This window comes from Adelges cooleyi, unplaced genomic scaffold (genome assembly GCF_023614345.1).
Source record: "Adelges cooleyi isolate 19-005CV unplaced genomic scaffold, UGA_ACOO_1.1 ACOO_flye_CR_arks_rails_tigmint_CR_PRNA_396, whole genome shotgun sequence".
NCBI classification, from domain to species: domain Eukaryota; kingdom Metazoa; phylum Arthropoda; class Insecta; order Hemiptera; family Adelgidae; genus Adelges; species Adelges cooleyi.
This window is the reverse complement of record NW_026096074.1, coordinates 326-16,387: the sequence shown is the minus strand read 5'-3', so window position 1 is coordinate 16,387 and position 16,062 is coordinate 326. Positions and strand designations below refer to the sequence as shown.

The 16,062-nt window shown below is 33.9% G+C and overlaps 1 protein-coding gene across 1 annotated transcript; it reads left to right on the top strand.

Moving 5' to 3' along the window:
- Nucleotides 1-437: 437 nt before the first annotated feature.
- On the top strand, nt 438-10,579 carry LOC126841591 (probable cytochrome P450 301a1, mitochondrial). Its single transcript, XM_050578175.1, has 3 exons — nt 438-613; nt 10,235-10,352; nt 10,475-10,579. Exons 1-3 carry the CDS (start codon nt 522-524, stop codon nt 10,577-10,579), a joined length of 315 nt encoding a protein of 104 aa, XP_050434132.1. The 5' UTR covers nt 438-521.
- Nucleotides 10,580-16,062: the final 5,483 nt, after the last annotated feature.

The window sequence follows — 16,062 nt, the reverse complement described above, 5'->3', positions numbered from 1 at the left end:
ATGTGATTAGTTGGCAAAATTAAAATTGTAATATAGAGTTTCTAATTAAATTTATTTTTAGCAAACAGAAGAAGTTTCACAGTCCTCTGGTAACTCGTATTAATTTTTAACACCAGCACAACCGTCAGTTTCTGGTTAAGCGGAGTTGCCAATGATAACACTTTGATCAGGAGTGTTATCAACCCATCCGTGAGTTGAGTGTGCCTTGGTTCGACTAAGCCGTGTTACCAGTTTCATGTGACCTATCCAGTCTACCTAACAGTAACCTACCTATTTGTTATCGTTAGTTGTTGCTCTCGTGTTAGTCCGTTTTTTTTTATATTTGTCATGTTTGGCTTTTAAATAAAAAAAAAAAATTAATATATGTTTTTAATTATATATAGTTGCAGCGACGGTCCCGGGATGTACCTACCGATGCTTAGGTTTCCGAGTGAATCCTACTGAACTCTTGGAGCAAAGGATGGAATAATTGGGTTTTTGTTATCAGCCTAACGTTTATCCCTTTCAGTATCAGTTCTTCTATGATGACTCTGGCGCCGTACTCGGGTGTTATCTTATCCCTGCACATCCCTATCGGCGGGATGGTCAACCAGAACCAACCCTTTTCCAAGAGGTAAGAGGCCATTTGCCTAATAGCTTCCCTATAACTCTCCCTAGTGGGCTTCCCATTATATTTTTGCTTTGTTAGCAGGGTAATAATGGCTACGTTATCCCTAAACTGGATACATAAGCGACTCGAGATTCTATCTTCCCTAGTGGGCTTACCATAGTGCGACGAGAACTCTCATCGACGGTCATTCGTCGCATCTCGTCAAAGTCGGAGATCGCGCAATGCGCGAACACTCCTGACTCGCGGAAGTAATTGTTGATCATCCCAGCTTCTACCCTTAACTGGATACCGTTGAAAGGAAGTACCAAGCTGGCCATTGCTGTAATTAATATACGTAATAGTAGTAATTTAGTCACTTAAGTATAACAATAAGGCGTAATATGTACCCGAAAAATTGGCCTATTCCTGATTTATTTATATATATAACTAGCCTACTGGTAATAGAGAGTGGTAACGGTTTGCTGTAATTGTTATGTTATAATGGAGTGTCCCTATAGTCTACTCTTTGCCTATGTAATCGTCCTATTGTAACCTCAGGTTCGCCAAGGCAACACTGTATGAATTTTCGTCTTAAAAATTGTAATGCACAGTGTATAGCTATATACCCTATTATAGCCCCAACAATATAGAAGCCTATTTTATGATTGTTTAAGTCTCTATACACCTCGCTGAATTTAGAGTCTGCGTCAATCTGGGTTATTATGTCGTCTAACGATTTCGAATTTTTTGCTAGGTCATTTAGGTTATTTACCAGAGGTATAAGAGGAATGGACTTTGATAGGCTAACATTCCTAATCTGGGTTAATTTCCTTGAGATATCTATTGTTGTATTTAGAAGGTCTATTTTGGGAATGAAATCAGTATAAATATTCGTTTCGTGGGTAACAGCTGGGGACCTAAGTATATCGTTGGGTGTATGGACCTCACAATTTTCCCTAACAGTCAATAAGCCCTTGTTTATGAGTTCGATTGTATAGGTGTATGGGGTACAAATTATCGTTATATCCACTGGGGTTGGCGCTAGGTACAGCCATGCGCTCCTCCTCTCCAATTTATGAAAAATAGGGACCGTATTGAAACTATGTCTTATATCACAAGACGCGGGTATTTTGGTATCAGTCATGAATAGCAATGTTTCGCAAGTCCGAATTGGCCTCCGAAGAAATTGTTGGGGGTACTTGCAGATATATATATTTAATATGTGTTTACACTTGTGGTAGTCCTCCACATTCAGGGGTACAAAGGTGTCCCTATCAAGCCCTACTGCAAAGTAGTCTACCCTGGGCTGTATGAAGGTTAGTTGGGTATAGGAAAACCTGATCGGAAAAGGGGTGATATGATAAATTCTAAAAATTTGTTTTTGGCACAGAGGTATTTCTAAATTATAAATTAAACTTCTTTTTGTGAAAATTACTGACAAATTTGTTAGGGCGATGAAATCCATGATATTAGCTAGTTCTATGGTTGGTATTGGTAGTTGTATATTTTCGGGTAAATCTTTTTCAATAGATTTAAGCTGCTCTATTAAAAAACTAGTATTAAAAACATTGTGGTGCAGTTGTCCTAGCCTCGCTGTTGAGATAGCCGCGGTTAGATCTCTAGTTTCTAAATTGAATTCGGTGATTACGCTATTGAGGTTGGCTAAGTATCCTGAAATATCCTGTGATAGTAAGACCTCGTCCAATGCAATTAGAATTTAAAACAAAATTACACGTCGCCACAACCTGAGAGTTAGATCGATTAAAAGGCACAATTATGGGGTCGTATCCGCAATTTATTTCCTAAAGCAAAAATATTACCCGGGTCTCCTTTAGGTCAAAACAAACTTACGGAGAGCGGCGCCTCCACCAAATTGTAACGAGCCTGCTCGCCTAGGGGCTAATCCTAGACTGAACGGTCGCCGATGGGATCGAGTAAGTGGATTTCGGCTCGAGAACAGGAAGCTACCCCGTGTCTACACTTTAGTAAAACCCAAAGTTCCTTTTATATATTTATATGCACCGCACGAGGGGCTAAACGGACGGTCGTGCCTTTGACTGACGTAACTCTGAAGTATGCAACTATAACTATTTATTTGTAAGGTAAAACTAACTATACAGTATATATTTATACAATACATTTCTACCTGGGTCCCTGAGATTGTCAGCTGGTCCTGTAGAAGTGGAGTCGAGCGAACACACACGATGCGGGATGGTAATAGGCGGCGTTAAAGCGTGGTAAAAGTGCGTAAATCGGATGAGGGTTAAAATGGTTGTTAATCGCGGTTCGGGACGGTCAAGTCTCAACTGGTTGTTGGGGTCAGCGCGAAGGCTATTGTCCTGTGTGTTCGCTGTCTCCCCTACCTATTGTCTTATTGATAGATGTCCAGTAAGCGTATTTTAGGACGAGTGGTAACGGGGTGTCAAGTGTCCCCGTTACAACATTTTGCAAAATTCTTCAAATGCGCCACAAGGCATCTTTTCTGAATTATTTTTAATCTCATTCATTCTCTTAGTGGAAAAGAGTGACAAATCTTTGTATGTTCCCACAGCAGTGTTATTAAAGTATTTGTCTAAATAGGTTAAAGTTGTATCTAATGAATGAAAAACATTGTTTACCTTAAAGTTATTTAGTGGATCAGCAACATTTTCATCACTACTCAATTCGCCTGGCATCTTTTTCTTTCGTCTTGTGCAAACAACTTTAAACTTAGAAAATTCTAACTTTTTTTTGCTTTCAATAAATTCTTGTACTTCTTTTGTTAGATGTTGGAATATTGACTCATTTTGTCTTAAATGTGATGGTTATACTTTTGTACACACACATATATATATATATATATATATATATATATATATTTATCAGTGTACAGTTTGTCTCGCACTCTTAAAATAAGAAATATACAACTCACACAGAATTAAAATCAACATATTACTCATCCAATACCAATAAAGATAGTTAAATATAAAAATATTTTCACACCCTAACATAAATTCCCTACTTACCTAAAATATATTTGTGACACTGCTGTAAGCTGTTTCGTATAATATTATTATTATTATCTTATACTGTTCTAAGAATAATGTCTATAATTCGGTATATTGAATGTTTACAGTCCACATATCTATGAACTATTGGTACCTACTATGTACAGTACACACTCATAACATAACTATATTATTATTTAATCCTATAGGCTATAATAGTATGACTATACAAGTCACTCATCCACCATGACCACTCACCCACCGAGCCAATTTCAAAGGTGTATCGACGGATACACCTTTAGTATGGGATAGCCGCCACTGGCTTTCACGCTATTTATACGGCTCTACCACCTTGTTTGAGTATTATATTAGTTGAAGTATTATCAGTATCTAAAATGTCTGGTGTATTATTTAAATTTAAAGGACTTGATTTTTTTGGATTTTCAGTATTTTCATTTTTAGTTACAGTTAAAAATTTGTTCATGGTACCCCGGATGTTTCTTCATCGACTCCTCAGCTTTTCGTTTTTTTTTTGTTAAACGTTTCCTGGCTCATATTTCCCAAATTTTTCACGTTCTCGACTTACCATTTTTTCTTAGTTTCGATAATAACCAGAACAAGTCGACGGAGCCTATCAATTATCAATTTACCAATTATTATCAAAGAAAAAACTCACAATTCGCTGAAGAAACAAGAAATGCCGATTAGCTTACGAGAAGCACTAGGAAACCAATTATTATAAAAAAAAATATATATATATATATTTATTTAGATATTCATATATTATACAAGGTATAAATATCGATATGTATATTATACGGAGTAAAAAGTTTTTTTAAAAATATGAAACTGACATATTCATATTGTTGGTCATTTTGTTTTTGTTTAGCAGCCTTGTTGTTGAATCAACATTCCTGTAATAAAAAAAACACATATTAACTATTTTGTTTTAATACAAATGTATACCCGGTGATTTATTTAATGCCCAACGCTGGTTTAGTCCAAAAAAATTGGAATTTTGTAGTTTTTTTTTTTGAAAACCTAATCGCTTTTGTCGTATACACGATAATAGACAATATTCAAATTTTTAATTTTTTACTTTGACGCCGAGCTGAGCTCAATTATGTTAGCTTTTTTTCTGTCTATCCACTGCAACTTTTTTAATAACAGATCAATTTCTTCGAGTAGCAAATTTATAAATCACAAGTTTTATCTATTTGTTACTTCGTCCTTAAAATCGGGGGGGGGGGGAACTATATGAATTTTCAATTTTGACTAGCTATAATTTCGAGAAAAAAGGTCGGATCAAGTTGAAATTTGAAAGAAATAATTTTTTGGTGTATCTCCCCAATACGACAATAGTCTCAATTTTAAATTTTACAAACCCCCCCTCCCCACCTAAGCGGTCTATACGATTTCGGTGCTTCTTTGCCGAAAGCCATTTTTACTTACCGTCCCCATCTCCGCCGTTTTTTTCTCCTTTTATTTTGATTTGAAACAAACGCATACATTTCTTTTTTAGAATGGTGTTAGGCAGCTGCTAGTTATAATAGACATCTCACTTTAAACCATTAAAACAAATTTACTACAGATTTTTGAGAAAATTGTATATGTTATAGTTTCATTTTATATCTACCTTTGGTCTAATTTTCAGATCTAAATCTCTAAAACTTTGCTTGAAAAAGTGAAATAAAGAAACAATTCTATCCCTTCTAAGGGAAATGGTTTATGATATTTATTTGGTTTGTTAATGTTTATCGATAGTACTATGTTTGAAGAACAATTTATATAAATTTGGAACATTTTCGACTATTTTTAAAAAAGTTATAGAGCATCGTAGTTTTAAGTTGAAAAATTTGTAAATTTTTCGGGTAAACTTTTTTAAATTTTTGGCCCAATAAAGTACCTTCCAGGTATGATTTCTGATCTATAGACTTGCTACACGAAGAAATCGGTTCAGCGGTTTACGAGATATCTTGGGTCCAGACACAAAAATAAAAACACATCATTGTAAAAACAATACCTTCTCAGCCCGCATCGAAGCTAAAAACTAAACATTTTCTCATGCCTATAATAAACTAATATGCCATCGCAGTTTAAGATCGCCGATATCGACTTAAGAGGCCGTCCGGCGGTGGACGTCTACCTGAGCTGCCGATGGGTGTACTTCCCCCCGGCGATTGCAAAATGCGCCCAAGGCATAGGTTAACACAAAATCATATATGTAAACTGCACCCGACTTTTTATCGAGTGTAAAAAGGTTACATGTAAACTGCGCCCAAGTTCTTACCAAGTGGAAAAAAGTGACATGTCAACTGCAATAAAAACTTTGTAATTTTTCATATTCTTGTTTTGTTTTAGAACTTTAAAATTAAAAAGGTTCATTTAAGTTATTTAATTTTATGTATGTTTCTATTTGAATTTGTTTTGACTTTTTTATAAGCATAAAAATATTTGGATGAGTTGTATAAAAGGTAGTATTAAAGTGGGAATAGAAAGACTCGCATTTATTGGTGGTTAAAGTTGGCTATGCTGAAGCTTGAGCCCATATTTCAGGTGGATACTGAGCTCTTCACTTATATATACATCTACTAAATAATCCGCAAATCGTGTCACTCTTTCATCGTCGGACTTAGATTTCATTAAATAATTTACAAAAATCTCAGATAAACATTCTAGGCTTAAAAATCGTATACCATAGCATGAACTAACACCCTTCTAATATCACTGTTCTTATTTTTATAGTCAATACTCAAACCATTTTGTTGGATATTTCTATTCCACGATTGTTTTAGATGAAAGCGACATCCTCGTATCTTTAGTTTATCTGAGGCTAAACAGCATGGACATTGGTAATTTATGCAATTTGGTAATAGTGGTAGCAACCCTGAAATATTAATATTTCTGTGATTTTATTGATTCGAGCGCTGATTGCATTTCATACCGATGATAAGAAGCTGGGCGTAGTTTACATGTAACCTTTTTCTACTTGATAAAAACTCGGGTGCAGTTTACATATACCCTTTTTGAACCAAATTTATATCGGGGCGCAGTTTACCTAAAACAAGGCAGTTTACGCAAGTCCTTTCCCCGGCCCGTCGTAGTCTTTTTTTTTGCCGTAATACCTTTTTGTCTGATAACGATTACATATACCACACGCGTATGTCGATATCGGGGATGTTAAACTCTCTATAACTCCCAAACTTTTAAAGATTCGTAATCAGAACTATAGATTAAAAAAAATAATCGAAAAAAGGGTGCCCGGTAAAGTGAATTTGTTCCCAAAAAAAAAAAAAAAAAATGTACTTCCCCAAAATGTTAAAAATACGCAGCAGCCAATGTTAATACGAAAACTAAGTAGCGGCTGAGAATACTTTTCCTAAAAAAAAAAAAAAACGTTATTGCGCAATTTAACGAACATAAAGCTAGCTGAAACAAACGATTTCTATACTTACCACACGAAACTTCATAATTCAACAAAATTCACAATTAAATTCAAAAGTTAAAGAAATTCGCAACAAAATCGAAATATAATTATGTAAATGGTAAAATATAACAAAGCGGTTGCCGTTGCCAGGGATTTAACTAACAGTAGCCAGTGTTGCTACGCTATCTATCTAACTTATGAAATAAATTAAACTATCGATACAAACCCGAAACATTTCGCCCGCCTTGAAACAATTTTCAATAAACATATTTAAAAAACGTAAAAAATTCAAATAAATACTTAATAATAAATATTCATATTAAATAAAATAAATCAATACAATTTATTTATTTATTCGTATGACAATACGATAAATGGAACATAACAAACAAAATAATCATGACAATAACAACGTTTTCTTTCAAATGCCTTCAGAAGGAAAGATTAAAAATCTTTCATTTAATGTCATTATCAAATCGTCCAAGTACGGTATAAAAATAGTTTTATTTTTAATTTTAAATATTATTTTAAACGGTACATTTCTTCTATTTCTTTGACTGCTAGAAGTTCGAGACATTGTTGGTTCAACATTTATTTGCTTTTTTATATACATCGTTAATTTTTAAAAATAACATTTTCTCTTATGATATTCAACACATAAACTACATCGGTGTCTTGTTTAAGAGCGTTAAATATATTAATATTTTTACATTGTCAATATTTAGGTAAATTATTACTATTAGGTAAGTATATCTTAATAATTTACTAGACACCCAAACAGATATTAACAAACTGAAGTTACAATCACGATGTAGAATGCTATTAGTCCTCGGATTGAAGAATCCGTCCCAGAACATTCATTTTGCACTTCTTCTAATGCAGCAAGAATTGGTGGTACAAAATCTTTAACTGCCTCATGGCCAAATACCCAGCGAGTTTCACATTGAGATTTTATTTTTGTGCATTGTGCATTTTGTTTAATTTCTTGTGTTTTAATTTTATGGATTGTAGTTTGATTTGCCGAACAGTTAAAAATGAGCAACATTCACTAATAATTACACTAAAAGCATTTTAAAAATTTTGACGCATCTGATAAACAAAGATTTAATGTATGTGATGAACAGTGTGTATGATACACACTATTATGTAATGATAATAACAAATATTATATCTATAACTAGAATTACAATAGTTAAAGTAAAAGTTATATACAATAAAATAGTGTAAAAAGAAAAATTAGTAATTGTAAACTGATTAGAATTTAACTTTTCAATATCTACGGGTGATATTGAGATTTCTTCTAAATCAGTAATTTGAATATTATCACGTTTCGTTGATACGTTAAACAACTTGTCTATTATAGTTATTTCATTAGATAAAGGATACCTGGAGTTCGGAATGAAATCTGATAAAAGCGGCAGATGTTGGATATTTTGAAGTAATAGAATATCTATGTTGGAATAAGCTTTACAAGATTCGTGGATTTCAATGATCCCCACACCGGTATGGTGATGTGATCCGAGTCCGTTTTCGAAGAACAATTTATAAAAAATGTATCTAAAGCACAGTACTATATATATATATATATATATGTATATCACAGTAATGAACAGTAAAGTTTTCGTTATCATGCATTTTTATTACAGTAAAAGGACCAATCCAATTTTTATTCAGAGAATGTTTTATTGCATGGTTTCGTATAAGAACTTTATTATTATCGCCTACATGAATTGTTTGCGCATTGACTTTTCTATCACAGTACTGTTTGTTTTTCATAATATACATCAGCTATCATACAGCTGTATGATAGCTATCTTGTGCGTCTCTTGCATTTTCCTCTTTAGGTCGTATACATACATTTTATCATAGTTATACTAAGGTTCTACATCTTTTGAAATTGCTGAAGGAATTTGTGGCTTCCGCCCAAATACAAGTTCTAATGGGGTAAAGTTCGTAGTAGAATGAATCGTGTTATTATACCAATGCGTGGCATGGCATAATAACGTATCCCACGAAGCAGCCTTTTTTTGTCTATAAAGCTTCTAAGATTTTTTATGGTTTTGTGTGATCTCTCGAGTTGCCCGTTTGTCTCTGGGTGGTAAAAAGTAAAAACTCAGCCTGTTACGTTTCACTTTTTTGTTTTTCGGTTTTGTCAAACTCAGTTTTTGGATAACCCTGTGGATCCTAGGTCGTTAGAGTTAATAGGGTAAATAAATAACAATATACACGTAGTAGTGCTAATTCGAATTATTGTAGTATTTTATTTATTGCGGATTTTCTGGATATCGATGGCTGTACATATGCAATGCTTTAACAAATAGCGACGTGACGAGGCCTGAAGATCAAGAAAGTGCTTCCCAACAACGAAAAGTTAGATGCGAGTAAATTAGAAAAAATTATATTTTATTTGAAAGCATTTTTATCATAGACCGTAATACGGTAAGTTTGATCGTGAGATTTGTGAGTTATGCAAATAATATTTAATGTCATCTTTATGATGTATTCAACTGTGATTGGAGGAAACGGTAGTACATAATACAGAAAGATGTGGTTATTTGTGGTTACAGCCCGTAACTTACGGGATACCATTATACCAAAAGGCGTACGTACAGTACCTTTTATTCCATACAATTACGTTAAAATAAAGCCTCAGTTATGATATAATAAATGGCCGTGACAGTCATTGTTAACAAATATCATATCCTGAAATGCCTTGAACAATGTCTTCCCACACTGAAACGAAACATATAAAAATATATTATTTATAGTGTAAAACATGAATGAAGAGCTGTTGGGCGATTACTTTTATCGAAGTACTCTACGTAGCAGCCAAGATCACGTCTTTCAGTTTCAAACATTTCGCTCGACTTTGGACATTTTTCTTGACAAACATTAGTGCGATCCGAGAATTTCCACTTTGTATTCAGTGGATATATTTTATCTGTCTCCAAACTTAAATCGTACGATGAAAAATCGTGATCACACGTCATTCGTAAGCCCTGGAAACTCAAATATTATGATCTTTAAAATACCATACCACTATATTACTTATGGTGCACAAAGATTTAGAATCTAAGTATATGCTCCCTGGATACTTCGATAGAAGATAAAATTAGTATAAAATAATGTAGTAACACATGATATGTCATTGTAAACTAATATTTAAATTATCACCGACTTATTGTTCGTAGTAATAAAATTACAATAATAAATGTAATAAATTTGTTACAGATCAGCTATATATTCATTCATTCGCATCGCTAGTATATGCCCCGTATATGGTCATGGACCTAGAATTTGCCTGGGAAGGATATTTGCTGAATTGCAAATGCAAGTATTCATCGTCAAGGTATAGAAAAGTTTATGCTCACTAAATCGTTTAGTGTACGATATATAGTTCTAAATCAGAACTATACATAATAATTAGAACGTCTAACGTTCATACTATGTATAATTATTATTTTTTTATAGTTGATCAGATCGTACAAGTTGGGATATCATTACGAACCGTTGAAATACAATTCATGTACGTCCCGGATCCGCGAATTGAAATTTAAAATGACTAAAAGGTCTTAATGATAACTGATAAAATACGCTATTTTTGTATAATCATAATGATTAATAAATAGTTATATATTTTTTTACTTTTTTTTTTTTTAATTACCTGTGTTGTATAAGTTTGTTGCTCGTCGTCGTTCTTAGCTTTTGGCATACATTTCGTGTTAGTATCTTGATAGTCCGGGCCTTTATGATTCCAAATGCAGCAACACGTGTTTACATCACCCGAATCCAAAATTATTTGTTTAGAACGATTCAATTCATTTTGTCCATCTCTTTCTTTTAAACTACAGTTACTTTGGTATTTAATCGAGCGGAAGGCGAAATGGTCGTCGACCAACCCGTTGAACCACATAAATGTATTGTACGTTCCCCTTTCTTCTGGGTAAAGATATTTGAGTTTAATTTGTATTCCTGACTGTAGTGCTGTTATCGTGAAAGTAGTTCTAATACTTACTAGTTATTAAGCTATTACATCCGGAAATATCATAATCGTACCGACATTGTTGTTTTGTATTTTCTTTTGGACGTACACTGACCGTTTTATTTTCTAATAAAATATATTCATTTGACGTTTGTAATTCGTCGTTCTGTTTATGAGGTCTGCTGTAGCAGTACGCAAACACATGGTCCCATTGTTTTCCGATGTCGGCTGTGTTCAATATGGGTTGGATAATGTCGAATTGTCGTTCTTGGTTTTTAATAGACGTGTTTTTCTTCAATTTATCATCAATTTCCGTTGGTTTTGTTTTACAGTTTATTGGTGAACCCTTGTGGCTTTCAGAGAGTTTTGGATACTTTGACAGTCTAGTATTTAAATATTGCTTTGTTTTATCTAAATCAGACAGATTTTTAAACTGGTGTTCTCCATTTGATAATTCCATTTCCGGCAAACGGTATTTATTTTTCCAACATTTCACCATCTTTTTGTTGTTTTTATGGTAAAACGTCGTTCCTTTATGATTATTAATATTACCCGAATATTTTTCCGAATCATTAGAGCTATGAGGGGGGGACACATAATACATATTTTGTACTTGGTCAAAGTTCTGTTTTGGGTATTTAGTAGCCGACCATTTTGGACATGAATTGTTTATCATTTTACCATCACTAAATTTGTCGGTTTCAATTTGATGAATTCGTTTAACATAACTTGTATTGTTACCTTTTGAAATATCTTCAGTCAACTCGTTGTGTTTTGTTATTTCACTTGGAGTTCGTTCCGTATTTTCAACTGATGACGTTCCATGATAAATTTCGTTTTCTTTAGTCTTTTCAACGATTCCCTGCCGTTTGTTTCTCGGTTTTCTCGGTTTCCTTTTACTACGCTTATTCCCTGACATTTGTTGTCTATTTTGGATTCCTTCGACGTTATTATCGCCTATGTCGTATGATTTTCTAGACATGCTAGAAAACTGTCGAAATAATATCGCTCAAATTTGTATCTTATATTAAGTAGTAACTGAAAAGACACAACACAAAAATTAAAATTAACTTACACTATGGTTTTTAATAACACAATCCTGTTTTAGTGGTCCAGTAATATATTATCGGTTAACATTTGTATCATCAATAACTAATACATTGCATTATTGTCAATAGCTGTTGCTTAACAACAATATTTATTTCCTTACACAGTTTATAGTAAATACTTGTTGATTTTTCGTACAAATATTATATTTTCAATGACAATATGAAATGTGCTATTTTTTTTTTTGTTCTTTATTTGGTATATACAAGGGTCATCCCAAAAGTAAGTTTCCCTAATTTTTTAAAAAACGAAAAAAGCATTTACTTAAAAAAAATTACATCATTGGAAAGCTGAGGATCTAACCTATTTTTTAACGTAGTCGTCGAGTCGTTCCAGGCACTTGTTGAAGCGGAGTGGGAGTTTTTTGAGACCACCGTCAAACCACTGCGGGTCCAAATCACGTAGCCACTTGTCAACGGCGCTCTTGGCTTCCTCATCGTTACTGAATCGTTTACCGCCCAAAAACATTTTCATCGCCGGGAAAAGGTGGTAGTCACTCGGGGCGAGATCTGGGGAGTAGGGAGGATGAGGAAAAACATCCCAATCAAAACTGGTGAGGAGGTCCTGGGTCAAACGGGCCGAATGGGGCCTGGCGTTGTCATGAAAAAGGAGCACTTTTTTTTGTCAATAGTCCCGGTCGCTTTCGTTTTATCCGAGCTCTAAGTTTTTTCAAGACCTCGCAATACCTGTTGGAATTGATGGTCTCATCTATGGGGAGATAATCCACCAGTAGCACTCCTTTAGAGTCCCAAAACACGGTTGCCAATCGTACAATCTGTACAATTACAGGTATATTTGCTAATTTTACAGTAACATGTTAGACTTGAATAAGAAGCCGCCCACCGATGACACTTCATTTGTGCTATTTTAACTTGATAATTGCCAAGTATGTATTTTCTTAATTGCATTAATCGCAATCAGATTCATTATTCATTATATTTTGATTTTAACAAATGACCATTGACATAGGGATATGTCTTTTGGCTCCGTGGTCAATAGGAAAATTTGTGAGAGTGGCGCGATCTAGTGGTTGTTTTTTGAATGAAAAAACTGATAAATAAATATCTGACAAGATATGAGAGATAAGATAATTTAAAATATAAAATTTTTAAAATATTAAAATTAGTGGCTAATAATTAGAGGCTTTCAGTATTCTTCTGGAATCTTCATAAATAAAAATAAAAGAACTATACATACAATCGAGTAAATATATATATATATATATACATAAAAATTTAAAAATGTAGTTCTATTTCCAGTGAAGTAGCCCCATAGTTTTGTTAATAGCCATTATATGCAATATCCATTAAGATTTCTAACATTAATTAAGACAAACTAATAGTACCTGGCAAAAATGATAATAGCAGCCCTGATGCGTAGACTATACCAAAACTCCTTCAATTGTGTTTATTTGTGCTCTCTCATAATCCATAATAATAATAACATTATAATATTGCAAAGGTACAATGTTCCTAAATCCTGTACCTGAAGAGTTCCCTGTAAATTTCTTCTGTCTTCCCAGTCAATAGCGCATAGACTAGTGGAAAACTCTGAAAGTAAAAAAAAATACAGTTTTTGCTTTAACTACTTTGGTAAAATTACTACTAAAGTTAGATAAGATTGGTTTATTTAAAATTGTGCTATTTGTGACCAATATTATATCTACATATGTAACCTTTGTGCATTGGTTAAGTATAATAAACTTTTAAGTACAGGGAGTATACAAATTATATTAATTATGTTTACTTAAACATTATTACATATTTTACACATCACTCGGAAAGTAATAAGCTGGTAGCAATCGTTATCTGCGGTTTTCGGGGGCTGTCTTAAATGTTCCATCAGATCCAGCTATTGTTACCTAGGAAAATATAAAATTTAAAAAAAGTTAAGTAATATTTTAGTAGACAATATTTTTGTCATACATATGTGAGTTCTTCCGCAATTTCTTCCAAGTAGGCTGTGTTGCAAAATAATAGTCCCGCAAATACTCCATTCACCATAAGCGGTCCTTGATCTCAAAACAAATCAGTTAGCGGCAATTAGTGTTTGTGTGCGTCGCGTTTTGGCATTCCTAACGCGATCGTCCTGTGGACGTAACTCACGGGTTGGGGTTAAATAAATAAGTTCAACACGGGGTTGTGGCGGAAACATAATATATTATTCGACCACGCAATATATAAGTTATATTAATAAGTTAAAGTTAAGATTTACAAAACGCGGACGGATCCGGAATGATCGAGCTAGCGGGCTAGTCGTGGGGATGTCGCTAGAAGTCAAGTCGGAATAGAGCGTCGAATTAACTCTAGGTGATACGAGGGCGGACGGAATACGTTGGGAAACGGTAAGTCGTCAATCGCTCGTCGTATCGGGAAGTGATTAGCTACCCATTATATTCACCGCGCTATGTCGCACAGTGGTAAAAATAGCTAATCTAGGTGGACATTGCCCATAACTTCTATAAAATAGTCTAAATCACTTGAAAGTTTGTGAGTGTCTTCTTAATATACTTATCGTTACTTGTGTATAATCTTTATTATTATGTGGTAATGGTTAAACGACAAAAATCAAATAAAAAGAATATTTTGTTTATTTTTAAAAAATAACATACGTTCTACATAAATGTAGAATAATATAGAATATTTTAAAATAAACAAAGAATATTTTTTTATTTACAAAATGTATTAAATATTTTGTTAAATTTTATTTTGTTTTGTTAAAAACAAAACGTATATATCTATTAATTTAAAATCTAAATAGAAAGGAAGAAGAAAAAATCAAAATTTTTTTTACCAACTTCCTACTTAAATGTTCCATTTCTAGGGACTCGGAATAGTCATTAGATCTACTACCAGAGCTAAATGGCTCTAATAGTAGATCTAATAATTCATCCGGGAAACATTTATCTTGGTAATTCAAATTTGCACTATCATTTGCCAATGTTGAAATGTATGCAGTATGGGTCCGATGAATTAAGGAGGGTGTAGAACAAGTCTTTCATCGTACTTTTTCGGCTGATTTTTCTGGTATGCTCTCTTCTGAATCTTCTCAAATCCTTATTTCTTTCGAGGGCTTCTTCGGACATCATTCCAATTGCCATGGAACACGAATCTATTATTTCATGTGCGTGAATTAATAACTCTCTCTTCGTGTTAAGCTGAAAAACGATCAACATTGATAGCGAACTACTAGAGATAGCCTGAAGATTAATGCTGAACCTTTTCAGCAATTCTTCGTTAATTCCTGTTATCGCTGCGACAAGAGTATAATCTTCAAAAAAACGAGCTGCTGTGTTCCCATCGTTAGTTGTTCCAAAGCCTTGTTTCACAACACCGACAAGCAATCCGGTTTTTTCCCGCAACTGTCTTTGTACATCACTTTTGGTTTTCTCGAAAATTTCCAAATCGATTGAATCTTTTTTGTGAATTCGTCATTTGAGTATTTGTAGCTGATAAGCAATACTCAAAAACATCTCAAGGCAACAAATGTAGGCGTGAAGTGAAGAAATTCCGAAGTTGTACTGTGTTGTATCCTTTGGACGACTATATATTGATGGAAGATCATTCATTAACTTCGGGGTAGCGCCACATATGCTGCAGGTTTGAACCGATTTTCCAGTGTACGGACTAATAGTCTTGCCGTCAACCATGGTCATCTTAAGGTCATAGTGAATTTTAATTATATGAGTTGAGTTTTCCCCATCTACATATATCATTGTTGGCTGTGAACTCTCTATTTGCGATTCAATGTTCGTAATTTCCCTTTTTGTCTGTAGAGTAGTCTCTTTTTCAAAGACAATTTTTATTGGCCTACAAAACCGAGGGGACGACGATTTTTTGTTATATTTGACGGCACGACGCCCGCCCACAGTACGTCGTACTGTGCTGTCCACAGCGGCCTCGATGGCTACGGACTACCTGCACGACTCCCCTTCCCGAAAATTAAATCGCCTGATGGACATGGTCATGAA

Bases quoted from the DNA above. Each gene is read 5' to 3' on its own strand.
- LOC126841591 (XM_050578175.1), top strand. From the start codon at position 522: ATGATGACTCTGGCGCCGTACTCGGGTGTTATCTTATCCCTGCACATC. The intron at 614-10,234 runs GTAAGAGGCCAT...AATTTGTTACAG, and splicing joins AACCAACCCTTTTCCAAGAG to ATCAGCTATATATTCATTCA. The intron at 10,353-10,474 runs GTATAGAAAAGT...ATTTTTTTATAG, and splicing joins TGCAAGTATTCATCGTCAAG to TTGATCAGATCGTACAAGTT.